The sequence below is a fragment of the Lepidochelys kempii genome, chromosome 5, assembly GCF_965140285.1.
Source record: "Lepidochelys kempii isolate rLepKem1 chromosome 5, rLepKem1.hap1, whole genome shotgun sequence".
Classification (NCBI taxonomy): domain Eukaryota; kingdom Metazoa; phylum Chordata; order Testudines; family Cheloniidae; genus Lepidochelys; species Lepidochelys kempii.
The window spans coordinates 98,525,568-98,553,532 of record NC_136384.1 but is presented as its reverse complement, the minus strand read 5'-3'; the positions used below and the strand labels follow the sequence as shown (position 1 = coordinate 98,553,532).

The 27,965-nt window shown below is 40.5% G+C and overlaps 1 protein-coding gene across 2 annotated transcripts in view; it reads left to right on the top strand.

The window, feature by feature from the left end:
- Positions 1-26,225, top strand: part of GDA (guanine deaminase) — a 58,359-nt gene extending 32,134 nt beyond the window's left edge. Inside the window, exons 7-14 of one of the 2 annotated variants that reach the window (XM_073345143.1) lie at positions 2,071-2,178; positions 7,888-7,995; positions 10,803-10,900; positions 13,329-13,396; positions 13,874-14,020; positions 18,282-18,400; positions 19,153-19,180; positions 19,947-26,225. In XM_073345143.1, the coding sequence (XP_073201244.1) occupies positions 2,071-2,178; positions 7,888-7,995; positions 10,803-10,900; positions 13,329-13,396; positions 13,874-14,020; positions 18,282-18,400; positions 19,153-19,180; positions 19,947-20,017 (747 nt within the window). In that variant the 3' untranslated portion in view covers positions 20,018-26,225. The remainder of the gene's footprint in view (positions 1-2,070; positions 2,179-7,887; positions 7,996-10,802; positions 10,901-13,328; positions 13,397-13,873; positions 14,021-18,281; positions 18,401-19,152; positions 19,181-19,946) is intronic. The other variant, XM_073345145.1, reaches the window with a different exon arrangement.
- Positions 26,226-27,965: the final 1,740 nt, after the last annotated feature.

Genomic DNA, 27,965 nt, shown 5'->3' with positions numbered 1-27,965 from the left:
CCGTTTTTTCTATGGCAATAAAATGAAGATTTGGAAGAAAACAATCCAGTTTGAATGAATAAAATTGTTAACGCTAGTGACAAATCAGTAAAGATAGATTCATTGACCAATTATATCCTGAATCTGCACAAACCTGTTTGGAGCTGTGGGTTTGAGTTGGCAAATGTCAGTGTGACACCATACATTCAATATTGTTTGGTCAGAGCACTGCAGAATACTATACTTTGAAAAATAATTTTTATTTTCTTAAAAACTGCTCAGCTTCCTATAAAGAACAATTCTATGGTCATAGGAAGAAATAAGCTAATAAATTATTTCACTGTTTATAAACCATGCTATGAAGAGAAATCTTTGTTTAACTCAGAAAAAAATAGTTGTGTTTTAAGATAATGGCAGTATGGTGCCACAACTTTACACTGAAGTTAATAATCCTTTTCCACATTAGTTTTTTGGATCAGTACATTCGGTCACGTGTGTGAAGAAGATTCTAAAGAAAAACTGCAGATATATTTTATGGCACTGTTACTATAGTCAAGGAATGTTACGGCTTTTCCTTGTTACATTTCTTTTTTCAGTGGTTTCATTTGTATGACACTTGTTGCCAAGATTTCAAGCCTGATGCCTAAAGTTAGGCACCTAAATCCATATTTACTTACCTAAATATAGCTCAGTGGTTTGAGCATTGGCCTGCTAAACCCAGGGTTGTGAGTTCAATCCTTGAGGGGGCCATTTAGGGATCTGGGGCAAAAATTGGGGATTGGTCCTGCTTCTTGCAGAGGGTTGGACTAGATGACCTCCTGAGGTCCCTTCCAACCCTGATATTCTATGATTCTATGAAATCAGTGACCTGATTTTCAAACTGCAGCTGGGAGCTGAGGTGAAGAGACTGCAGGCCAAAACATCGGGCACTTTCTCTAGTGGTGTCACATGCACAGCGACAGGCTGGCATGCTGCACGTGAGGGCCATGTTCTCAGGGAGAACAGTAGTTGCCAGGCACTTGCCCAGCTGCAGTTTGACTGTTATGTGAATGTTATGCTATTTGCTATTCTGTTGGCAATCTTCAACCCAAAATGCCGTGCTTAAATTTAATGGCTAATTCTACTTTGTTGAGTACAGTTATCTTAGAGGCCTAGAGTTTAAGGCCAGAAGGGACCAGTAGATCATATTATAGTCTGACCTCCTGTATATTATAGGTCACAAATGCCTTCCTTGCTTGATATGTCTGGTCATCTCACTAATCTTCCTGTCTATGGAAGCCAGGAGCCAGATTGTAGCCAATACACCTGCATAGAGTGGAGAAACTGGAACAAGAGGAAGGCACAGGAAATCCGGTGCTTCCTGGAACTACCTGCAACCTGCATCAACCCCTACTTCAAGCTGTGTCTTAAGTCATGTCTACACGGTGATAAAAAACCTGTGGCACCAAGTCCAAGAGCCTGAGTCAGCTCGCTTGCACTCACAGGGCTTAAGCTGCCTGACTAGAAATAGCAGTGTAGACATTCAGGCTTGGGCTGGAGCCCGGGCTCTGAGACCCCACGACCTGAGCCCAAATGTCTGCTCTACTATTTTATAGCCCCACAGCCCAAGCTTCACGAGCCTGAGGGGCCATACACCGGGTATTTTATTGTAGTGTAGACACACTTAGTGGCACAATCTGGATCATAGAAATCAGAGATGGGAAAGGCCTATTAAATTACCTAATTCACCCCTTACTGGCCAATGCATAGCTGCCTTTTGACAAGGGACATGAATATATTCTTCCAGTCCAGTTAAAATCTCAGTGATTTCAGGGAAGGTTGCTTATAGAAAAAATCTTTATAGTCCACTAAAATGACTTACGGAAAAAACTTTGATTCTCTATTCCTGTGACAATGGTTGTAATAAAAATCAGAAAATTGCTGTATAGAGATTCATTCATATGAGCAATGGATGCAGTAGGAAAAGAAAACAATACAAAATAAAGTCCACTCCTTTTTCATCATCATATAAGCTAGCGGGTCAGTGCACTCTTGGCCCTGATATACGGATTCTTATTTGCAATCTCAAGTATGCAATTTGAATATTTTCAGTATCAAAAGGTACAACCCATAGTGACGCCTCGTTTTGGACCTTCCTGCACTGAGGAGTTGCTGAGTAGACTTGGTGACTTTGCAAAGGCTCATGATATTCACGTGCAGGTAGGATTTGTGAGCTGTCTAAATAACATTTTTCACTGGGAGAAAACTCACAGGTCAGGAAACATTCATGAGAAATCAGTTTCAAAAGCTTCACTGTTTATCTGATATTGCCTGTTATAGTTCAGGGCAACTACACCTATATTCCTTCTCACGGCCCAGCAAGGGCACCCACACTAGACTCCCAGATCCTCATCTCTCCTGTCTCGGATGGATACATGTGTGTCTGTCTCTCCTGACTGGGGTTTTACCAGGCTGTGCAGTTCCCTGCCTACTCTGTGAATTCCCCAGCAAGTCAGATTGCCTAACGAGGCCTGCTTTGATTTCTCCTCCAAGGCTATATACAGTGTAATTGCCCACAGTTAGAAGTTACCAATCGCCTTTTCTAAGCGAGCACTTTTATTCTTAAGGTAAAAGCATTACAGGGAAAACGTATTAAAACAATAAAGGAACATACACGCAAACTGATAAGCTTACCGAAGATCACCCCCCTTCTCCAACATGGGGTCTGGCCAGTGGTCAGTCCTTCAAACCCCACCAAGGGTTTTCAGCTGTTAGCTCAGAACAAGCACACCTATAAATATGTGAGTCACTCCTTTATACAGTTTGGACCTTTGAGCTTGGGACCCTGTGAACAGGTAATAGGCAGACAGTCTCTCTTTCCTCAGGGCATAGCTTCACAGGGTTGGGATTTTGCATAACCAGAGGCAGGGGTGGGGATTTTCATTAACTTCCCCCTAGATATTTCCCAGGAAATCCACTTCACATGCATCTTCTCGAAAGTTCATTCTTGTCTGCCACATTGTTCAATGTAGTCTGTTGATCACTGAGGCCCTTACATACATAACCTTTGCATTTAACACAATGAATTTCAAAGATGCATAAACTTAATTCAATAAGATCTCCCAAAGATATTGCAGGAAATTGCCATATCTGTCATACTGCCCAGTTGAGCAAAACACTTAACTTTGAGTCTGTCTTTAAATTCCACTGAAGTTGTCAGCCCCCTGCACTCTCCAACACAGGGAGTGGGCGGGGAGGGGGGGTCATAGCTGGACCACTGTGTGCTTCAGCAATGCCAGCAATGCCAGCTGGTGCATGGTCTTTGGGGACCATAACCAATTGTTTGTTTAATGTTGCTGCTATGCCAGCTCTGGCATAGGTGAGATCATCCTGGAGAACTATAACCAATAGCTCCTCATTTCTCCTGCACAAAGCAGATCTCAGCACAGAAAAGAATGAACCTTTGTATTCAAAGCATCTTAATTTAACATTGTTAAAAGAGAAGTGCATCTTACTGTGTCATTAAGTTCCTGCAATTTAGAATTAAAGTGCTTTTTGAAGCTTACAGCTGGCAGACACTTTTTGGTTACACAGTCTTAATTACATACTATACTCAAACTACTTTTGGGTTATTTAACATTCCAAGAAGGGATATTTGTAAATATTGGAAACATATGTTCCAGAGACAGCACAGAATGGATGAGATTCTTAGCCACACCAGAGGAGTACACAGCAGATCAGAGGAAGTGGGGGCAAAGGTCTCCTTTGTGCTGCCCTGAACCTGGATTTAGTCTGTGTTGGTCTGGCACTTCACTCCTTATCCCACTGGTCCAAAGTGCTGCTTTAACATTTGCCAACCACCAGTGACCTTGAGGGGCTATTGTGGCATCTGGGATTGCTGTGCTGGGCAGTGGTGCAAGTAGAAATCATTTCTTGCCGGTACTGCACTCATGGAAGGGATACAGGGAGTGAGGCACATAACCTCCCCACGTGACCCTCCATGTGATTCCTCCCCACCCCCAGCCTGGGGCCCCCACGCTCTTCCTGCCCCCTCTGCCAGCCCCCATACCTGCCTAAAATTTTACAACTGCATCTGTTAAACAGATGCAGTTGTAAAATAATGCTTTGGGCCCCTGGTGCTACCTGTACTTCCAGGTGTCATTGAGGATCCCCAAATTGAAAACTTCTTAAATGAAAGAAGGATAGGAAGGACAATCACCCCACTTTCCCTTAACACACTATCAGTGCCTCCCTTATGTCCAAACTAAGCTTCTGCCATCTTGCCTTTATCTGAGTATTGCTCTCCACCAGACACTAGGAAAGCAAAGCTGCCTAGTGGAAATGCAACTGCTTTACCTTTCCAGAGGGAGGCTGAGAGTTCGAGTCCGGCTGCTGGGATTGTGAATTTAGCCAGCTGAAAGGAGCTGGCTTGGCAACCCTAGGGATGGCTCTGGTTAAAGGAATTAAGCACAAAATGATTGCCAAGTTCTTGGATCAGATTTGTAGCAGTGATGGAATAAACTGCTGGCTTATGTCAAGTCTCTGGTTGCTTCCAAATCATTGGAAGGACCTCAGTCCCTTGGTTAGAATGCTCCCATTAGTATATTTCATAATCCAGAGGCTTGAGCAGGAAAGAGGCAAAATGGAGATGTTTTCAGGACCTTTTAGCTTCTGCCAAGTGAAGGGAAATCTGTTCTCACTGTGAAAGATGGTGTTTGGAGTCACATGGGCAAGTTACATGTCCATCACCCCCACCATATTGTAGTTACAACATTCACAGGAAAAGACCATTAAATGTAGACAGGTGTTTTCCAGGGTCCATTTTGAGCTAAGTGTTCCTTAATGGGCCATTCGACTTGACTTGTCCCTTCATGTGCTGGCTAAATACCTTGTGGGCATTACCACAGGAACAAACATGTAGTAAACATAGCTAATATTCATAACTTCAGATACCAAGATGAATATACATGCATAGAAATAGCACAACCATAAGTACCAGCTGTTTCACGTACATGACTATTCCTAAAAGTGATTCTGAAAAAAATCACACCATGTACCTGAGACCCTATGTGCCAGCACCATGCCCCACTGGAGTTTTGATATTTCTTATGTAACAACAGAGATGGAGCCAATGACATGACTCTGTTTAGCCTAAAAGGGCAAGGTTAATTTTTAGCTGTTCGGGTGTGACTGCACCTTTGAACGTAGTCAGTGAAGGCATACTGGCACTCATTCAGGTTAATGCTTAAACACACTGAGGCCAGCTGTAAAATGCAACTGATTTTCCATCTGTTGGAACTTTGTTCAAATCTCACTCCACTATAAAAGGGGATGCTTCCACATACAAAGAATAAAGCATAAATTTTTTCAACCTCAAATGAGTTTTACTTTTGACAAAGGAAAACAACAAAAATAAAATCTTCACGGGAGAACAAAGTCTTTGTATGTCTCCTGGTTTATGGACACTGAGCACCTTTGGGAACAAAACAGGCAATGAGCTCTGCAGATGTGAAAAATTCCTAGAAATCGAAAGATACAATACACACAAAACATAAAACCGTCACATCTACCGCACACAAGGATACAGATAAGGGAAGGAGCAGAGAGGGAAGGAAGATATGAATGGAGAAAAGGAGAGGAAATGTAAGGAGGAAAGATTTATAGGAGAATCATTCTTGATCTTTGAGTTCTCTCTTTTAGCCAGGTATAGTGCATTGTTTCTAGACAGTGGCTTATAAACAATAATTCCCCCAGTGTTTCAGCCCTATATTTGGTCTAACATAGCTCCAAGTGTTACAAGGGGAAATTTATTTTTTTTCACTACAGGTTAGCTAAATTTTCTTGTTGCATAATTAGATTGAACTCCCTTGTATATTATTCTGGACAGAGACCTACATCTTTCCCCTATTTTATTGTTTGGTATTAGATTCATCTTGTAGTGCCAGCTTCATCATTAGACATTTTTCCAGAACATGAAGGTCACATCTGGAAACAATAGCAGCTGTCACATGCGGAATAGAAAACAAACCCCAAAGGCATGTAGCCAGATATGGAGGGACAGAGGCTGCTCAGCCTGCAAAACCACAAGAGCTGCTGCCCAGAAGTGCATCTTTCATTTATCCAATCAACCAGGCCACTTAAGTCCTTTAGTTCTGTGCCCATACTGATTTCAGTCAGCTTCTTAATAGCACTGTTTGTGGGTGGAGGACACGAATGACCAACTCCTGTGCCTTTGATTTGTTCCTGACCAACGTAAAACAGCAGTACATATGCTAACAAACTTAAACAAAGCCTTGGTTTCAGTTTGTTAGTATATGTATTGTGCTGTTAAGAATGAATGCCATAGCTGCGTTCTGCTCCTTTCCCTGTCTGCGCAGCCCTGCCCACCCCAGACATGACCTCCAGCAGGGCTACACAGGTCTGTGGGGGTGGGGGGAAGGTGTGGAGCTGCCGGCGTGGGGCCATCCGGCAGCCCCACGTCTTTCCGGTACCCCATACTGAATAGAAATCTCTTGTGGTACTGGAGGGTTCCACCGTACTTGCGCTCCTGGTGCTTGGATACCCCAGCCATACCCCCTTTTCCTGGTCCCACGCATGCCAGGTTTAGGAAAAGAGGAGTGTAGGAGCTGCTATACTGATGCTGTGCCATCTGAGGATTTCTCCTGTGGTGGGGAGACCTTCCAGGGACAGAGTCCACAGGTTTAGAATTGCTTTGCACTAGTAGAGCAGGACAAAGTGTCTAGCCATCGTTCTGTGATTGTTGTCATGCTGTCTGGAGTGGCTCATGACCATGAGTGCCAATGTCAGTGCAGACCCTCAAAAAAGGACAGAGGTCCCAAATGGTTGCATGTTCTATACTTAGATTTCATCCACCCAGTAACTAGTGTAAACTCCTCAGGCACTATACAGCCTTAACGTGAGGTCGCAGACAGTACCCTTGGGCATTCTGATCTCTCTTGCCATCCAGGCAAGCTTGTCTGTGTGACAGATAGTCACTTTTTACACCAGAGACAAAAAATATTCAGGTTACTTCTAGTCCCAAAGGGCCAGTCACTTTGCCCAGGTCAATTTTGCACCTTAGATCTCACACCAGTAAGAATGCTTGTAACTCATCCTGTAATGAACTAACTAAAGATTTATTAATTAAGAAAATAAATGATTGTTATTTACAAGGTTAAAATAGGAAACAAATGCACACAAATGAGTACCAGTCTTAGATTTAAAAGGTAATATGATCTTCTATAATAAGCAGCTCTACATGTCCTTTGAGGCTGACCCATGCCAAACAGCATGGGGATCTCTTGCTTATGTTTAGGAATCTTTGCTCCTCAGACTCTAGATAGCATAAAGATCCAGTTTCTCCTTATCAGGGATTTTCATCCCCTTTTCCCCAGAGTCCAAACTGATAGAACAAGTGTTGGCCCCTGATTCCTCTTCATATGAGTGGGGAAGGCAATCAACAAAGTCTTTGGCATTGTGATGTCTTACAATGGCTCCTTTGGTTTCAAAGGCCCTCTTGTCTGCATGACCAGCACTTTACACGAATTAATGCTTCTTTCCTGTTCGGTGAGTTACACAATTACAGACGTTTACAATGCAAAGGATGTACTACAGAGGTTATGAGAGAGATCAATACATGCAGCATCCTGCACTATTCATAAGACCTAATCACCAAACACATTCTTACAACTCTAATATTTATCTTAACAATGCTAACGCACAAGTAAGCCAGCCTGGTTTCCAGCTATCTCTTTGTCAGTGTTCACTGAGGCTTAGGGCTTTGGCATGAGCCGACACCTGATCTGCCAGCATCACAGTTGCAAGTCTAGTTAACTGTTAGGCCACCCAGAGTATTTGTATGGTCAGTTTGTATTGTTTAAATCTAAATAAAAAAGCAAATACTGATTACTGTTTTTTTCCCCCTTACAGAGTCATATAAGCGAGAATGATGGAGAAATCAAACTTGTGGAGCAAATGTTTCCTGCCTATAAAAATTATGCTGATTTATATGATAAAAACAAGCTACTTACAAGCAAGGTAGTGTTATGGAACACTCTATAGTTAGGTTATGAGATTTATCAATATGGACAATATACTGGTGAATTTTATTCACTGCCCTCAGGCTTGACTGAGTTGCATTGCTGTACATCCAAGGAGATGCAATGAAATCTGAGAGAAGATAATGTAACTATGATTTACTATAGGGATACTTACTGATCATAGACAATAAAAGCTTTAAATAGTCAGGTATGCCAGAGCTATGCTCAGCACTCTTTAGGAGAGGACAAAGGTAAAGACAATTTGTGCTCCCAATCTGGTTTGTAATGGCCCCCTAGAGAAGTGGGGTGGAGAAGGAACAGGAGCAGATGGTTTAGAACTGTCTGTGCAGCATTTGGGGATTTCCCCAGAGAAATCTCCAGCTACCCTGCTCTTGTAGTTTTCCTACCCCTTTCTGCTGCCTGAGGGTTTGGCCTATTGACTTGTGTATGACCCACTTCATTTTAAAATTATATGAATTGCACATTTTTAATTTTTATTACTAGCTCCTGTCCTACCTGCGCTTTTTTTCCCACTGAGTAGTAAACATGCAATTTCAAGATATTTCAAATGATGTTTACAAATTCCTAATAAGTTGCATGAAAACTTGTTTGTCTACGTGTGTGTTTGAACTAGTGGCAATATAAATCCCCAGTTTTTCACACACATCTTGAGTGTGTGATGTTTTCCAAACTATATTTTAAGGGTGCAATGTCAACTTCTGCTTTATCAGTGGATACAATTGTGTTTAGTGTTACTATTAGGTTTATATTGACATGTACATTTGGGGCAGAAATACGCATATGTTTCTTAAAATTGTCAAACATTTAAAATCTTAGGGGGAGATTTTCCAAGGCACAAAGGGCAGTTGGAAAGACATTGGGAATGAGGCACTGAACTTTGTGCCTTGGGAAGCCTCCTCCAAGTGTACACATCTACATAGCATTTTTATTAGACAATAAAATATAAAATTACTAGTTTATAATGCAGTATTAACATCCCTTATCATACAATGATAAAGTCTATGCACAATAAGCTGTTATGCACCTGATAATACCACAGATCAAGGCTGACTAATGATAAAACAGGACTTACTAAAGTACATATCCCTGCCCTGTTGTACTGTTATGTAAAGCATTGAACATTCCTATGGAAAATCTAGGAACCAAACAGTGCTTTCTGACACAAGACTCCTTGCTCTATAAATTGTTCCTTTAAAACTAATCATAATTAAAGAGTAAAAATTTCTAAAACAACATGTCATTGTGTTTTACTTTTTAACAAGTAATGCCAACATTTCAAAATACACATTTGCAGGTTTGGAGATGAAGGGTTTTTCTTCTCTAACACCTGATTCAGTGGATAACTTTATGCATGTGCTTAACTTTAAATGTGACCAGTCTCATTGGGCTGGATTTTCGACTGAGTCTGAATTTAGGGAGTCCTGAGCCAGATGGCCCTTGTGCAAGTTAGGGCTTTAAGGGAACAGTTGTAACTTATTTGTCAGCAGAAGATTGGGCCTAGCAGAGTTCCACTCTGCCATAGCCACTCTCACTCCTACACCAGGTATGGAGGGGGCATCTGGCATAATTATGTGGCGCAAGGTAGACTCCGCAGAATAGAGAATCCAGCCCATGACTCCAATGGGACTACCCAGGTGGAACTACTCAAGTGTTTAAAGTTAAGAACATGCTTAAGTTTTCTGCTGAGTTGAAGTCCCTGTAAACGTTGAGTGTTCACTGTGCAAAATATCACTGTCCAAAACTTTTACTATATTTCTAGATGCTGACACCTTCACAGGCTAGGTAGCATGCCTCAGTCATAAAGTAGTGTGTGACAGATAAATACTTCATCAACAAACTTCTACTGTGATCCAAAATGCTGCAAGCCCTTTACCCAAATTACAAAAGCAATTTTAAGCTTTTGGGCACCCTAACATACTGTGTTCTAAAACAGTGAAATGAACAGTATAGCCCTTTGGCTCCTCCAGGAAATCTGATCATTCCAAAGATGATGCCAAATACTTTAAAAAAATAACTGAGATTTATTTGGGGCAAGGGAGAGATACTTGTTATATTTTGAAATGTCAGACTGCTGGTTGGAGAGCACTGGGTTTATGTCCATGTTAAATAACATAAGCATATAGGTATAGGATCTTATATATATATATATATATATATATATATATATATATATATATATATATATATATATATATATATAGTATGTTATAAATTGTGTTTTTTTAAAATCCACATTGTAGGAGCTTACAAAAAGAAAAAAAAACTTAATTGCCACACCAAACTTTAATTTAAAAACGTTCGAGAGCCGATATACTTCTGCAAAACATAAACCGGGATTGCAGGAAACAAACCCAGAATCTCTGTAGTGTTTAGTGCTATCCTCTTGTCCTCAGTGTACCCCAGCATATTCCCTATCTCAGGGCTGTGTGGGGTGCAGCATAAATCAGACGTACACTGCTCATGCACCTGGGGAATTCTTGCTCAGTCCCTTGTGGCTTCTGTGTGACCAGCTATAGAGCCAGGGCAAGAATCAGCTCCATTATTTTTCATCTAAAGCAAGGAGAGAAAGCCAAGGGAAGTGATTAGTCATTTAAGGCCTGATTCAAAGCTCACTCATGTTAATGGGAGGTTTCTACTGACTTCAATAGGTCTTGGATGAAGTCCTTAATACACGCTTTGCCTCTGACAATGGGAAATGGCATTGTGGATAATAAAAACAAAATAATAATAAATTCACAGGCAAAAAAAAAAAAAAAGTAATTTCTGTGTTATGTTTCTCTCCAGACTGTGATGGCCCATGGCTGTCATCTCTCTGACGAAGAGCTGAAACTTTTTAGTCTTCGAGGAGCTGCAATTGCCCATTGCCCCAATTCAAACTTTATGTAAGTAAAGAAATAGCTAATGAGATACAATAGGCAGGGCTCTGGTTCAGTGGCATCACTTCTACCTGTAGTGACTAGATGTCAGGATTTATAGGACCATGGGCAACCAGGGGTAGTCAATTTTTTTGGTCAAGGTCCAAATTTCTCGGTCAAGGTCCAGACTCCAGATAAAATAATAAAACAACACCAATAATCATGACTATAAGTAAATAAAAAGATTTGGGGGTCCATTCAAAAGCATCTGGGGGTCCAGATTTGTCCCTCAGTCTGCCTACTGACTACCCTGCACTAGAGTGAGGAATACTCGCTCATGTTCCATTGCTGCATGATGTGGAATAGGAACTGCTTTGTGCTGACAGAGCTCTTTGGTCATACATTGAACTGTAAGAATTGGGATATCTCCCCTTTTAGTACATTGCCCTTGTTGAATCACATTACAGATTTAGCAGGAAACCCCCAGTCTCACCTCTGGTTTACAGGAAATCCCCGTCTACTGTTCCCTCACTCTCACCACATATTCCTTGTAGGACTGAATAGCACCCAGCTGACATGGCCGAGCAGTTTGGGGAAGGTACAAGGGAAGAATGTTGCATACTGAGGGGTTGTCCAGATTAGTGAGGTTTGTGTTATGTACAGTTGATCAAAAATTTCCCAATGGAACATTTTTCATTTGAAAAATGCTGTTTTGTCAAAATTGAAGCTTCCTGAAATGTGTTGATTTTGATTAAATTTTATTTTAAAAAAGCAAAACAAAACATTCTGACAGTGTTCTCATTGGAATGGAATGTTATAATTTCCCATTTCAAAACAACCTTTTGTTTCAAAATTTACTTTATATTATAATATAAAAATATCAACATTTGAACTAAACATTTGACTTCAAAACAAAAATACTTTTCAGGAAATTTCTCAGTTTTCTGATTGTGTTCTCATTTGGACTGAAAACAGATTTCAAAATCATGCAATTGCCCATGAAACTGAAATTCCAGTTCTTGCACAGCTCTAGTTCCATGCTTGTTTACATTAGGGTTTGCACAGGTGTGACTTACCCTGGGAACACTGTCACTGCATAAAGAAAAGGAGGACTTGTGGCACCTTAGAGACTAACAAATTTGTTAGTCTCTAAGGTGCCACAAGTCCTCCTTTTCTTTTTGCAGATACAGACTAACATGGCTGCTACTCTGAAACCTGTCACTGCATGTTACCAAGATAAGTCACACTGGGGCAAGCCCCATTTTGCTCTAGTGGAGTGGTTTTACATTAGAGTGTTGCATAATTTCTCTAGAACTAGACAAGCCCTGCAACCCAGTAGCCTCAATTAATTGGCTCCATAGGGAATCCCAGATTTGTTTAAACTGTTTTCCTGAAACAGATTTTATCATAAAATGGATTTTGTTTTTATTTTTCATATTTATAGATCAACTATCTTGACTTTCTACATCAACATATCACATTATATATGAAAGAAGGCCAAGATATTAAAAATGGAAGCCTGCAGCTAAGCTCTTAGTGTTTATTTAGGTGACTAAATAAGTGACGTGATTTTCAAAAGCATTTAACCGCTTCTATTGACTTCAGTGTATTTACTCCTGACTTACACTGGTGTGAGCAAGATCAAACTCAGGCCCTAAAGAAGTCTTATTTTACTGGTATTATTTTCATGCCAAAGGCTGGAAGACGTAAATTAAAGAAGCAGGGAATTTAGCCCCCCTCCTTGCCTTAACTCATAGCCTCCTCAGTGGCTTCTCCCACCACTTACTCTCCTCTAGCTCCTGCCCTCTTGTGTAATGTAACCATTTTCCCTTCATGGGGTCTCTGGAGAGCTCTGGTGGTCTGGTGGTCACCAATCTCAGCCCCAAAATGGTCCCTGGTAACATGCCAAGTATCCAAGCAATCGTGTCAATGCACCTTACGCCCAGTAACCCCATCAACCACCTTCCAAGTCCCATGGAACCTTCCCTTCCTGCTCAGTTGATTCATTTATGGCATTACGTTACACATGGCCAGTTTGTAATTTGCATATCTTCATCTTTGCTTTTGATTTTTGGCCTTCTTTGCCGTCTTCTTTCCTGAATATATTAAGGCCCTGATTTTCAGTAAGTGAGGCACTCAATGAATACAAGACTACAAAAGTAGCATAGTGAGTTTTTATTTTAATTTTACTTTATCCTTTTAATGATCAAGGTTTTATAATTCAGGTTTATGAATGCAAATTGTTTATTTCTATTGTGTAGGCATCATCCACTACATACATTTTGGGAAGTGCTTAGTATACAGAAGAGACATTGCCATGGAACTGTGTTAGGGCCCTCTTTTTCTGTTGTCACTGGAAACCCCTCCCTCCCCCCTACATACTATTTGAATGCAAGAATGAGCCTTAAGTCCTTTTCTGTATTTGTCATGGAGGATCTGTTTCTTTCCAATCCAGGTTGTGCAGTGGCATTTTAAACATACAAAATGTTCTGAAGCACAATGTGAAGATTGGTCTTGGCACAGGTTAGTAATTTACTGCAGAATCACTTATTTAGAGCCCATTTAGTGCACAAATGGCTTGCCACATTTTCACGTCAAAGCACTAACATGCTCCCAACCAGTGGACCTGATTTTCCATTGCCTTGCATCTGGAACGGGTCAAAAAAAATTTTAGAGACATGTTTTGAAAGTGAAGGAAGCTAGTTTTGTTCTACTAGTCAAAAAAGAACAGGAGTGGGGTCTGGAATTATTTTCTAGATTGTAGGAAGATAATCTATATTCTGTTTATGATCTCTATTACCCTTACAGAGATGCTCATGCACAGATAATAAAACCTTCTTTAGGAATTAGGCAATAGACTCATTGAAGATGGCATCATGATGAACCTTTTTCTTTTTAGCTTGTCTGCCATTATGTAATATTAAATTAAAACTCATACAGTTTCCACCCAGATCATTATCCCCAACAAAAGCTAATTGTTAAGATTTTGATCTATTGTAGATGTTGCTGGTGGGTATTCAGCCTCCATGCTTGATGCTATCAGGAAATCGATGTCTGCATCTAATATCTTTCAAATTAATAAAGTGAACGAGACAGGCTTAACTCTTAAAGAAGCTTTCAGACTAGCAACTCTTGGAGGGAGCCAAGGTAAAGAAACTTTTTTTTTTCCCCTCTAGAATATGTATGTCATGCTTTGATTACAGCTTTGCAGTATACTGTCCTCCATCCTTAAAATGGGGCCAGATTTTAGGATCCCTCCATTGTAAAACTTTTGGCACCAACATGGAGTTATTTGACAATGGCCTTGCTTTCAGTTTGGTCGAATTTTTTTGGTTCTTACTTTTACAATCACATCTATTGTGCAGAGAAGGATAAGATTTTCTGCATGAAACCTAACACTGAACCTAACACTGTTGGATGTTTCATGGAGATAACATATGATGTCAGAAGGACATTCATGTTGGAGGTAGAAATTAACAAGATTCAACTACTCAAACTGGCTAAGTGCTTCTTCATTTTTTTAAAACCCTCAGATGTTTCTTTCACTTGCGGATGATGGATTTCTAAATGTTGCAGTAACTTAAAATGCTTTGTATTCTCAGCAGCCAATGCTTCAAAACACTGCGCAATCACTGCAAAACCATGTATCTTATATTTGTCATCACATTCATGATTTTCTTTCTTCTTTTTGAGTCCTGCCACAGTCTTTTTCACAAAACAGTCCTTCTTGCCAAATCACTTCTCAGCCAGACTTGAGCTCCAAGAAAGTATAAACAACATATACAACATGTTTTTTGTGAGACTCAGTAGCATCCTTAACCTATAGGAATATAGCCAGCACATCCAGTGTTCCAGTGAATGATATGTTTTGAATGAATACCTACACTTCATGTTTTCTGTAATAAGGTATTTAATGTACTTTCTACTGTTCAGTGGAAAGCAAATCCAAGCACGGGTACAGATTTAATACTGTTTAACTAGCAGAGGCATTGTCCTCAGTCACATTTTGGACTACTCTACATTTGCCACTAACTGAGGTTCTCAGGTTCCAGCAATATGGTGTCTTTAAAGAGACACACCATTATAGAGCTTATGTCAGGGATCTCAAACTCAAATCACCACGAGGTCCACATGAGGACTAGTATATTGGCCTGAGGGCCTCATCACTGACATCTTTTCATACAAAGATACAAAAGCCCCTCCCTCTTCCCCAGGCCCTGCCCTCACTCCACCCCTTGCATGAGGCCTCACCCCTGCCCCACTTCTTCCCACCCCTTCCCTGCCCCCATTCCAACCCCTTCCCCAAAGTCCCCACCCCAGCCCTGCCTCGTCTCCGCCTCCTCCCCTGTGTGTGCTGCGTCCCCGCTCCTCCCCCTTCCTTCCTGAAAAGTCCTAAGCGCTGCCAAACAGCTGTTTGGCAGTGGGAAGCATTGGGAGGTAGGCGGAGGAGCAGGGACGTGGCACGCTTTGGGGGGGTGGAGGCGGGGAGTGAGGGGAGCTATGGCAGGCCGAAGGAAATAACTCCGCAGGCCGCGTGTTTGAGACCCCTGGCTTATATCATATATCGATTTTTAAAACTGTTTTAATTTTATTGAATCTCCTTTTTCTAAATTACTTATTTACACATTCCCCTATCTCTCTTAGACCTCTGCAGTTTAGGAAACTGTGGATTATATAGATTTCTTTTTGTTGACATGTGCTGTTATTATTAGATTTGACTACTGATCTTTTAACACCCTCTTGTGTTTAACATAGAAACTGCACACTAGAGAAAAATCTCACTATACCCTGTCAGGGGAATGAGGGATATGTCCACATTGCAAAGGAAAACCCGCAGCTGGCCCATGACAGCTGACTTGGGCTGCAGAGCTGTTTCATTGCAGTGTAGACTTCCGGGCTCTGGCTGCAGCTAAAGCTCTGGGACCCTCCCACTTTGTCGTGTCCTAGATCCTGGCCTGCAGTCTGAAGCCTGGGCATCTACACTGCAGTTAAACAGCCCTGCAGCCCAAGGCCTGTGAGCCTGAGTTGGCTGGCCTGGGCCAGCCGCAGTTGTCTAGTAGCTGTCTAGACATACCTTTGGTGTTTAATTTCATTCAAACCTAATATTCCACAAAGCTAACGTTTTATCATTTCTGGTATTTCTTTAAAACGTCTCTAGAATGCTGTGAAATGTCTGTAGCTCTCAAATTTCTTCAGAGACTGAAATTCCATTGCCACCCATTAACCATCTAAAAAACCAAAAGAGCAAATTCTGCTTCGACATTACACCCTATGCAATCCCAATGCCTTCTAAGACAATTTTGGGGTATTTGTAAAGTTTATATCACATTACAAATTATTCATACAAACTTAAAATTATCCTAGATCATTTCAAAGGAGACTAGAATGACAAAAGCCCTGATTTTTAGAAGTGCTGAGCAAATCCCATTAACTTCAGCAGGGACTGTGGATGCTTAGCACCTCTGAAAATCAGACCCAAAGGGCTGTCATTTTATACTACTGTATGAGGCTCAAAATAATAAAGAAAAAAAAGTGGGGGGATGGGGAGGCCAGGGAGGGAAAGAGACCCTGCTAAAAAATAAAACAAGCCTTTCAGCCCTCTGTTTGGCCTTCATTTCATGCTCTGCTGTCCAAGTGCAAGGAACAATTCTGCAGACAACATACAGCCTTAAAGACTCTGGAGTTCTTTTCAGCAAGGCTTCATATCCAGTACCTTCTTGTGAGATTTACCCAGTTGAATTAATTAGCAGAATGCTAGATCAGTTGGAGATGAACCAGAAAAATATAAACTGGTTGCAGACTCAGTAATATCACAACAGAATTTTTGCTGTGTTTTAGTTGATAACGAATGACTTTATAAAGAGCACTTTCACCAAGAGATCCCAAAGCAGTCTGCACACCATGCCCGCCTTATGACAATCTATGTAGACACCAGTCATTGAAACTAAAGGACCTAATCCAGTGCCCATTAAAGTCCATTTGAGTCTTTCCCTTGACTTCATTAGACATTGAATCAGCCTGTAAGTGAAGAATGCTTTATCTGATTGGCCCTATAGAACGATAGGTCTGCAGGCAAAACGTAATAACTACATAACTGGAATTTGCCCAAGAGTTGTCTTGGAGCCTAAGCCATCTCCTCTATCCTGCAAATGTCTCTGCACAGGCAAATGCTTGAAATCAGTGGGGCTGTATGCGGGCACTGCCCAGGCAGATCTAGGCGCAGGACTGAGGCCACACTGTGTTCAGGGTTGCATTAGCTAAACTATTCACACCACATGTTCAAATCTGGCACGGTCAGTTTAGCTCTGCACCCTTCACACCAAAGAATTAGAGCTTCACTCCTTCTGTGAGGTACTCAGCACTTTCAGCTGCCATTAAGGGCACTCAGCACTGTGCATGATCTGACTTTATGTGAGGATCTGTTAGATCCTGAACTTGAAAAAAAATCAGGATAGAGTGAACCTTCTGAAGCGTGAGGTTGTGGAAGCCGCTAGGACAGTTTTTGGGGGATTGCAAAGCTAGTCTGAGTACACAAACAAATTTTTATTTATAGTTTAAGCCCATTATATTGCAAGTGTCATTTAATTTAAAAAAAAAAAAACATTTGCACCTATGATGCTTGAGTGGGTTCATATTGCGTAAAATTATGTAAACCAATTTCACTGTGTGGACATTAGACATCCCGTGACATTTTTAATAAAAAGTTAGGGGTTTGCTCCATTGTCCTGTCCCAAAATTTTCCCTAATAACGTTCTGGGTGCTTATTGGTTGTTACACCTTCCAGAATAATAAAACATACCTACATTATGGTCATAATAAATACTTTCTAGTATATATAACCCTCCGTCACCCTCAAAAGGACTTTACAGATATTAATGAACTAAGCCTAACATCCCCATTGCGAGGTAGGCAAATATTATGTCCATGTTATCCCCATAAGTGGCTGCATTTTGGGATAAGTATGTAGTTTTATATTCTTTTGCTTTTGGATTCTTCAGGATGAAAGGACTTTTGCAAATGTAAGAGATCGCTCATCCTAGGTGTTTGAAATTAGAATAATCAATCACTTTATGACGTAGTGGAACCTAGACATAGGATGATGTAAAAAAGGTAAAACAAAAAGATATTTAATGAAAATTTAAAAGTGCCATAAATTTCATTCTCACTTGCCTTACTTGCCTATCGTTTCTCTCTAATCCCAAGAAAGACATTTTGTATGAAAAAAGTCTCTTAAGAATTCAGATGTTACGTTATATCACTATTTTAAAGGTCTGTTTTTTGTCATAGTAGTCTAAACATGTGCAGGTTTCCACCTGGACATAGATCCCAAACAAGTTGCCAGACACTTGTACAAAGTGGAATGTGCAGAAGACCAGAGGCTTGTTTATTAACTAATTTTGTTTCACAGTCCTCGGACTAGATGATGTGATTGGAAACTTTGAAGTTGGCAAAGAATTTGATGCACTGCTGATCAACCCCAAGGCTTCAGACAGTCCTTTTGACTTGTTTGCTGCAGATACTTTTGAGGTAATCAAAGCACTGAGTTATTGAAATGCTCCCAAAAGTTACTGAAAACAGCAAGCTGCAGATCCAGGAAGGTGACAGGATGCTGTAGCATTCAGGGGCTAAAGCAGCACCAGTTCTTCCAGGAGTACCTAAGTGACAGCCAGGATACTGCACCCTACAGTATATCAGCCACACTACTCAGTGACAATATGCGTGAGGGTTAGCCCCATTAGTCCCTAATGACCAGTTGCTCCTGAATGTTGGCATTATCCCATTACCTCTGGTAAAAACAATAGGCCAGATTAATCCCTAGGACTCTTCCACTGAAATCTAGTGTCATGAATTTGAACCTGTTGATTCCAGTGACATAAAACTTGTTTTTTAATGCTAGCATAACCTTTTAGCTGGGTTTATTTAGTAAAGAGAAAAGAACAAAGATTTTAATGGGCAGAATTAAACAAGGTTATTAGCTGATCAGTGGGAAGACAAAAGAGTGGGGAGAGGAAAATGTTATGACTTGAACAATATACCTGTTGAAGTGTTATCTAACTTATAGTGCCACATTTTTCTGATATTGGCTCTTCTAAGAGATATAGCCTCTTTATGTAAAAGATACATAGTTATTAGCAAATAGACAAATCAAAATTTGATTTTACAGTTAAAAAGCATGTGTTATGTGAATTTGTTTTTGCAGTCTTTTTTAGTTTCATACAGGTGTGTTTTTGGAGGAGAGGAACTGCTTTCTGAAATTTGTGCTTTTTCCATGTTTTCAGGATATTATCCAGAAGTTCCTGTATCTAGGTATGTCCCAACCTTCACTATACAGAAAAATTCTTTTCATCTCATACTTATCTAGATAATCTTCTGACATAATATAGAGATTGATTGCTTTTCCTTGTTGTTTTTTTAAAATCACAAATGTTTAAATAAGAATTAAGAAGTACAGCATTTTTGCTGTTATGTGGTTACACAACATTTGTTTTACACAAAATCCTATGATCTGCTAGGCTAAGGTTAACCCAACCAGCTAGCAGGTTTTTAACCATGACCATTTGTGTCTACACTGGAAGCTAAGTGGTGTTTAACAGTGTATTAATGCTAACACAAATTACTTGCCCAGTCTATAAAGAGCCAATGCCCTTTCATGTAGTATGCCTTTGTTCTCAGCAAGAAAGATGGGAAGTCACTTCTCATGAAAACATACACACTCTTTAATTGGGATTGGCTGTACTAAGGGCTTGTCTACACTCAATTTTGGCATCAATTTAATGGAATTGTTTGAATAACCAAATTTTTTAATTAGTGCAAAAACTGAGTGTAGACCAGCCTTTAGATCTACAGGACTAGCACTGCCAGTTTCATCCTTTTAAGATTTAGTGTAGAGGAGGGAAATCTTCCTAATAGAAGGCCCATGCCACATGAACCCTTTCCCAGTTTAAGAGGGGGCTGGGGGCTGCAGTCTGTGGAAGTGATCAGTTCCACACCTGATGCTGAGTATTGTGTCACTTACACTAGTTGCATAAGACGTATAGATTTATGCAAAAATCTTTTGGCTTTATTGTTTCAGGTGATGATCGGAATATTAATGAAGTATATGTGGCAGGCAAGCAAGTGGTTCCTTTTTCAAGTTCAGTATAATTTCATTTCCCTTCTGCAAAACATTCTATGGATCATTCTGCATCTAAGTTTGAAGGGATTGGTTAAATGCAGTGCCTCATTGTCAAGAGTGACACCTCACTTTCTTTGTTTAATGCTATGAATTTGCAAAATAATTACGAGCCTTGTTAGATTACAGTTTACCTTAGCAAGATGATCACATTTGAATAAGGAAAAAGGCTTTTAAGTCCATCTTTACAATTCACATCCATGAGCAGTGGGGGGTGGATGGAAGAGAAAGCAGGGGCAGTTAGATTAAAGCTAGTGTGGTATACCTACTCTAGCAGAGGTTCCAGATGAATACTGTGCAGCTGTCTGAAGCTCACAGATTGCCAGAGCCAAATGGAATTCAAACCTTGCATGTTTTTAGTTGTGTTCTGGGCCTGATTCTCTTCGCACACAGCAGTTTATACCAGTTAACTGAATGGACTTCAGTGGGATTACTCCTGATTTAAACTGGTGAGAGATCAGACTCAGGCCCCATGATTTCTGCATAAACCAAGTTTTGGTAAAGAAAATTTATAGTTTTTAAGGCCAGAAAGGGAAAGTTCTCCCACCCCAACTGTCATATCTTCCAAATGATCAAGAAGCTTTGTATAAAAAGCTTTTCCTTTTTATGAGAGAAATGAGTGGCTAAAAAACAGAGGATCCATAAATATTCCCTGTGTGTTCACAGTATTTGTAATTCCTGTAGAATATAGTTTTGAACTGAGATAGATTTTTAATAGTAAAACCAGAGAAGTTTAAAATTTATAGAATTTACTTGTTCCTGCAAGTGCTTGTCAGGAACTATTATCTGTGTTTGAGCACAGAGGCAGGCATAATCCCAGTCTGGTTCGCTTCCAGTTTAAAGATGCCCTTTTAATTTTTGAAAAAGTGATTAAACTCTTCCCTTGAAGAGCACATTTCCCTACATTTTAGCTCTGCCATTTTGCTTCTGGGGTTAGGCAGTTGGTTTACCTCCTGCTGGCCTAATGCCTCTTTTTCATGATTGCTTTGTAACACAATGGAGGTGCACTTGAATTTAAATACCCTCAGAGACCTTTCCTCTAGGCCAGGTCTACACTAGGCAATTAGGTCAGTATAACTATATATTGTTCAGGGGTGTGAAAAATCCACACCCCTGAGCGAAGACCTAATCCCAGGCATAGACAGCACTAGGTCAACTGCAGAATTCTCCTGTGGACATAACGACTACTTCTCGGGGAGGTGGAGTACCTATGCTGATGGGAGAAACCTCCCATTGGCATAGGTCAGTGGTGGGCAACCTGCGGCCGGTGGCCACACGTGGCCCGTCAGGGTAATCTGCTGGTGGGCCGCCAAACCATTTGTTTACATTTGCACGGCCGTATGAAGCTGCCAGTGGCCGCAGTTCGCCATTCCTGGCCAATGGGAGCTGCAGGAAGCGGCGGCCTGCAGGTTGCCCATTACAGTGCCAGAGGATCCCTAAAAATCTGCAAGATATAGCAGCCAAAACGCAGCACAACCATTTGGGGAAAAGTAACTGAGGATCCCATTGTGGAATTTTACTCCCCCAAAGGTTTTCTATGAAATTCTGCACCCCTCACCATTTGCACAAAATTGCCTAAATAAAGACAAATCAAAGCACAACCTCTTCCCCCCCCCCAAAAAAATACACCACAAACAAAATATGAGCTGGCCCCAAGGCATAAAGAGAAGATACGAAACGGAACTAAGGACAAAGCCAGATCCTCAGCTGGTGTAACTTGCCATAGCACAATGAACTTCAGCTGAGCATCTGGCCCAAAGAGTACAAATGGGGGCGAGAGAACCTCTGAAGCACATATAACCAACTGCTTCCAGTTGTCTACCCAGACTCTGGATGGAATCTTTGATGTTATTTGTGTCTTTCATTTATGTTCAATGCCAGCATGCAATTCAGAAAAAAGATGGGCTGTGGGAGGCTAGCTTGCTGGACCAATATGCTTAATGTATACTATGTTAAGACCAGCACTTTTTATTTATTATAAATGGAATCTATTTGAAATTTTATGTCTGTATCTTATTGTGTCACTTGTTAAACTTCCGCTTTTAGTTATTAATGAAATTGCTCCTAAATATTGCCTATGCTTTATGCAGCATTATTTGAATTATTCATGTGTAGCAAGTGGTGATCTGCACTTTAAAATGTTGCCTTGGCCTAATGTTTATAGTTATTCTGTGATTTTTGCCAGCAGAAGGCATTGTAGACTGAAGAGAGAGATTCTGTATTTGTTCATTTGTACTGAATGTTTTCATTGCTGGAGTGTAATTTCTGTTAGTAAGGAAAGAGTTAAAGGAACCCCGTCAAGTAGTTTATGCTCAAGTGTAGGTTGTGGGGACCGGAGGAGGGGGTCCTTTAATGGATTTATAAAACCTGATATGAATAGAAATATTTTCATTGAATTAAGAAAAGTTCTGTGGAAACAGGCTTTTAAATTTAGCCTGTAGTGTGGACAGCAAAGCACAACAAAAAGCAACATAAATGGACAAAAGTAAATTGGAGTTCTTTTAAAGAATATTTCAGTTTCAAAAATCAAAGATTTTACCAGCGTAATCAGACAAGGACTTCAAAACTTGTATAGTTTTAAGTGTTCCTATAGGTAATCAATAACGCATGACAAGATGTGTAGCTTTTGAAATTTATAATGCGTTTATATAAATCAATGGTACAGCCTCATCTGTATGCAGTACTGTCACCCCCATCTCAAGAAGGATATTGCAGAATTAGAGGGGAGGACCAACAAGAATGATCAAGGGCCTAGAAAAATTCTCATAGATATTTAGGTCAGAAGGGACCATTATGATCATCTAGTCTGACCTCCTGCACAACACAGGCCACAGAATTTCACCCACCACTCCTACAAAAAAAACCTCACACCTATATCTGTGCTATTGAAGTCCTCAAATCATGGTTTAAAGACTTCAAGGAGCAGAGAATCCCCCAGCAAGTGACCCGTGCCCCATGCTACAGAGGAAGGCGAAAAACCTCCAGGGCCTCTTCCAATCTGCCCTGGAGGAAAATTCCTTCCCGACCCCAAATATGGCGATCAGCTACACCCTGAGCATATGGGCAAGATTCATCAGCCAGATACTACAGAAAATTCTTTCCTGGGTAACTCAGATCTCACCCCATCTAATAACCCATCACAGGCCATTGGGCCTATTTATGAATATTTAATTACCAGAACCATGTTATCCCATCATACCATCTCCTCCATAAACTTATCAAGTTTAATCTTAAAGCCAGATAGATCTTTTGCCCCCACTGCTTCCCTTGGAAGGCTATTCCAAAACTTCACTCCTCTGATGGTTAAAAACCTTCATCTAATTTCTAGTCTACATTTTCTAGTAGCCAGTTTATATCCATTTGTTCTTGTGTCCACATTGGTACTGAGCTTAAATAATTCCTCTCCCTCTCTGGTATTTATCCCTCTGATATATTTATAGAGAGCAATCATATCTCCCCTCAACCTTCTTTTAGTTAGGCTAAACAAGCCAAGCTCCCCGAGTCTCCTTTTATAAGACAAGTTTTCCATTCCTCGGATCATCCTAGTAGCCCTTCTCTGTACCTGTTCCAGTTTGAATTCATCCTTCTTAAACATGGGAGATCAGAACTGCTCACAGTATTCCAGGTGAGGTCTCACCAGTGCCTTGTATAACGGTACTGAAACCTCCTTATCCCTACTGGAAATACCTCTCCTGATGCATCCCAAAACCGCATTAGCTTTTTTCACAGCCATATCACATTGGCGGCTCATAGTCATCCTGTGATTAACCAATACTCCAAGGTCCTTTTCCTCCTCCGTTACTTCTAATTGATGCGTCCCTAGCTTATAACTAAAATTCTTGTTATTAATCCCTAAATGCATGACCTTACACTTCTCACTATTAAATTTCATCCTATTACTATTACTCCAGTTTACAAGGTCATCCAGATCCTCCTGTAGGATATCCCTGTCCTTCTCTAAATTGGCAATACCTCCCAGCTTTGTATCATCCGCAAACTTTATTAGCACACTCCCACTTTTTGTGCCAAGGTCAGTAATAAAAAGATTAAATAAGGTTGGTCCCAAAACCGATCCTTGAGGAACTCCACTGGTAACCTCCCTCCAGCCTGACAGTTCACCTTTCAGTAGGACCCGTTGTAGTCTCCCCTTTAACCAATTTCTTATCCACCTTTCAATTTTCCTATTGATCCCCATCTTATCCAATTTAACTAATAATTCTCCATGTGGCACGGTATCAAATGCCTTACTAAAATCTAGGTAAATTAGATCCACTGCATTTCCTTTGTCTAAAAAATCTGTTACTTTCTCAAAGAAGGAGATCAGGTTGGTTTGGCACGATCTACCTTTTGTAAAACCATGTTGTATTTTGTCCCATTTACCATTGACTTCAATGTCCTTAACTACCTTCTCCTTCAAAATTTTTTCCAAGACCTTGCATACTACAGATGTCAAACTAACAGGCCTATAATTATCCAGATCACTTTTTTTCCCTTTCTTAAAAATAGGAACTATGTTAGCAATTCTCCAATCATATGGTACAACCCCTGAGTTTACAGATTCATTAAAAATTCTTGCTAATGGGCTTGCAATTTCTCATATGATGAGAGCCTGAAAAGTGTGGGATTATTTTCCATAGAAAGGTGGTAAGAGGGAACATGAAACCAGAATATAAAATAATAAACAAAAACAAGGGGACATTGAGTGAAATTAAAATGTGGGACATTCAAAACTGACAGAAGGTCATTCTTTTTCATACGTTGTGATACTCATTGCCACAGATGTTAGTGACACCAAGAACTTGAAAAGATTCAAAAGGGGACTGGACATTTATATAGACATCAAGAATATCCAGAGAATTATAATTAGCAGTGGGTGAATAACGGATTTTTTAGTTCCCTGGCAGTTCTGAAAAATAAAAAGAATATGGTTTCAGTCAACCCAAACCCAGAAACTTCAAAAAATTTTGATAAGTCAAAAAAAATACATTTAGTAATGTTTTGTTTCAGATATTTTTGAAGGGCTAGATTCACAAAATGCTGATGGTGACAGGGTTAGAAGATGGCGGTGATGGTGCCCTCCTTATAACTTGTAGTTCAGTGGTTAGAGTACTCACTTGGGACGGGCAAGACCCAGGTTCAATTCCCCTATGTCTGATGTGGAAAAGAGATTTGAACTTGGGTATCCCACAGTGCAGGAGAGGGCCCTGACCAGTGGGCTATGGGGCAGCTCTCACTTTCTCTTGCTGAAGTTGTTTCACTTGTTATAAATAGTCATTGAAGCAGTGACTTGAACTTTGGTCTCCTACATCTTAGACGAGTGCCCTAACATGGCTTGTCCTAGTCTACCCTGACCACAAAGTCATGGTCACCATCATCTCGTCTAACTCCAGGGTTCCCAGTCATGCTGAAACACAATAACATTTTCTAATGCAGATGAGCCTTCAATAGCTTGTCTGCTGAGACTGCCACCAGGGAATGGTGGTGGGTTTTGTGAGGTGGATGCCTATCCCAGAGAATCTGCACTAAGACTTTCCCCCTTTATCTTTATGTTCCCATTCCATGTCCAGTAAGGTTCTAAGCTAGTGGGTTAGATTCATTCCAGGGTGACAATGGCCTATGTTGATGTAAACCTTAGTGTAGATCACTGACACTAGAAAATTCACTAGGGGACCAGGCTGCAGCTGTGCAAAGCAGTCATACAACCTCTGCTAGTCTGCAGAGCCACGGACAGCACAAGAAGCAGTGCTAGGCAGTATGGGCAACATTCTGATTCAGCACATCCCCTAACAGGGCGTGGTGGGGAAGGTCTTGTGCAACTTAAGGGAGGGTTATGGCAGCAATACTGGCTGCTCTCCTTAGGGATCACACCTTGTCCTTCCTCCCCAGCATGTAATTTACACCTCCTTGGGCCAGTTTTGCTGAAACTGGCCAATGGTCCCATCTGCCTGGTTCCTGTTATACGTAGGTCCCGGTTCTCTCTTTCCAGCTGTTCTGAGGAAAACACTTAACAGAAATAATGTTGTTCAGTTCCTCCTTTCTATTCTAATTATGTGTATCTTGGAGGGGGGAATTTGGAATAATGGTATTTGCTTTTTGCACTGTTCTGCTTGTTTCTGATTGTGCTGAATGAACACCCATGTACTGCTGAAACAAAATAAAGAGGCCTTGTGTTTACATTAATCACCATCTGATTCAGTGCGTTTGATTGATAAACCTGGCCAGCTAACTGTGTAAAACATATACGGTGAGGATCATAATACAGTGCAAAGTATTAGTGAGTTGCACAGAAGTTATCTTTTGCCCTGTGGATCTCTGACAATCTGTAAAGCCTGCTTAGTATGTATAGCTTTGTTTTATGGGAGCTACCAATCTTTTTTAGAATCAAAATGCTAGTTGCGCTTTGTGTGACTTTATTACCACGTTTATAGGCCTGATAAATCAATATAACTGCTTCACTGACACTTATTATTTTGTGCTTAAATAGACCATCCTGAAATGCCTTTCACGCATTTAGCAGCAAGTACACAAATGCAGAAAAGAATCACTTCTTTTTTTAACATATTTTTTTCTGCTTTGTAATTTTGCAAAGCTTAGACGTAAAAGAGTTTCATATCTCAGCAGATATAAAGCACAGTAGATGTGGATTTCCTTAAACCAAAAATCCCATAGGAGAACTATTAATTACACACTGAGGAATTATGTATCAAGGTTTTGAGAATTATGCACAAGTGATTACTAAAATATGCAAAGTTATGTGCAGATGAATTTTTTTCCCCCCAATCAAGCAGCTTGTTGATAGAAGTCATGCAAACTGGTCAGAAAAATACTGAAACTAAACTGCTTTATTTGTTATAATTCTTAATAAAAAAAGCCCATTTAAACGTTGCAATACAGGAATTCTCCTGCTGTAAATGCTTAACACTTCATTTTGGAAAATAGCTGTGACAACTGTTTTGATAAATGTTTGTTGGAGGTGCTATGTAAAGATTTTTCTAAAGGATTGTCTACATACAAAAGTTGTACTGCTTGTACAGTTAAAGTGATGGACACAGTTAGGCCATGCCTACACTACAAAATTATATCAACCTATCTTACATCAGCATACAGCCACTGCAGTTATTAAATCACTTGTGTGGGCACACCCTTGAGTCCTTGTGTTGGTGGTGCATGTCCTCACTAGGAGCACTTTTATCAATTGTATTGTCAGTGTGGGGCACTGTGGGATGGCTCCTGAATGCCAGAAACAGTTGACGTAAACAATGCAGTGTCTAAACTGACACCGTGTTGACCTAATTACATCGACTGTGACTCTACACCACTCAGGGACATGGTGTTACTAAATTGGTGTAGAAAGGCACTTTCGTCGTCGGGAGTCAAATTTAAGTGAAGACACTTCCACAGCCAGGTTGACACAAGGCACCTTCTGTCGACCTAACCCTGTTTTGTAGGCCAGGCCTTAGACTATGAGTAGACCAGTCCTGAGACCAGGCCTTAGACTATGAGTAGACCAGGCCTGGTAAGTAGCCCAGTAAATCTGGGGATACAACTAGATTTCACACTACAGTGAGTCAATACAGATGTCGTGTAAAAGCCCATTTTAAGAACACAAATGAGCACAAAATTAGGAATAGCTATTTTTTAAAATTATCTGTTGAATTTTAACCAAAATAAAGATAATCATGATGAAAGTATTACCAGTATGTTATTCATGGGCCTCATCCCAAGGCTGTGAAAGGAAAGACTTTCACTGACTTCGATTAGTTTTGGATTAGGTCCAATGTCTGCATCGTTTATAAATTAGCTTATTGGTTTACAGTTTGTGAATAAAGGGCACAGTTATAATGCAAGAAGCATGCTGCTCGCACTCTTCTTTCCTTCTGTGAAAGCCTTCCGTTTGAAAGAACAACGTACGTATAATGA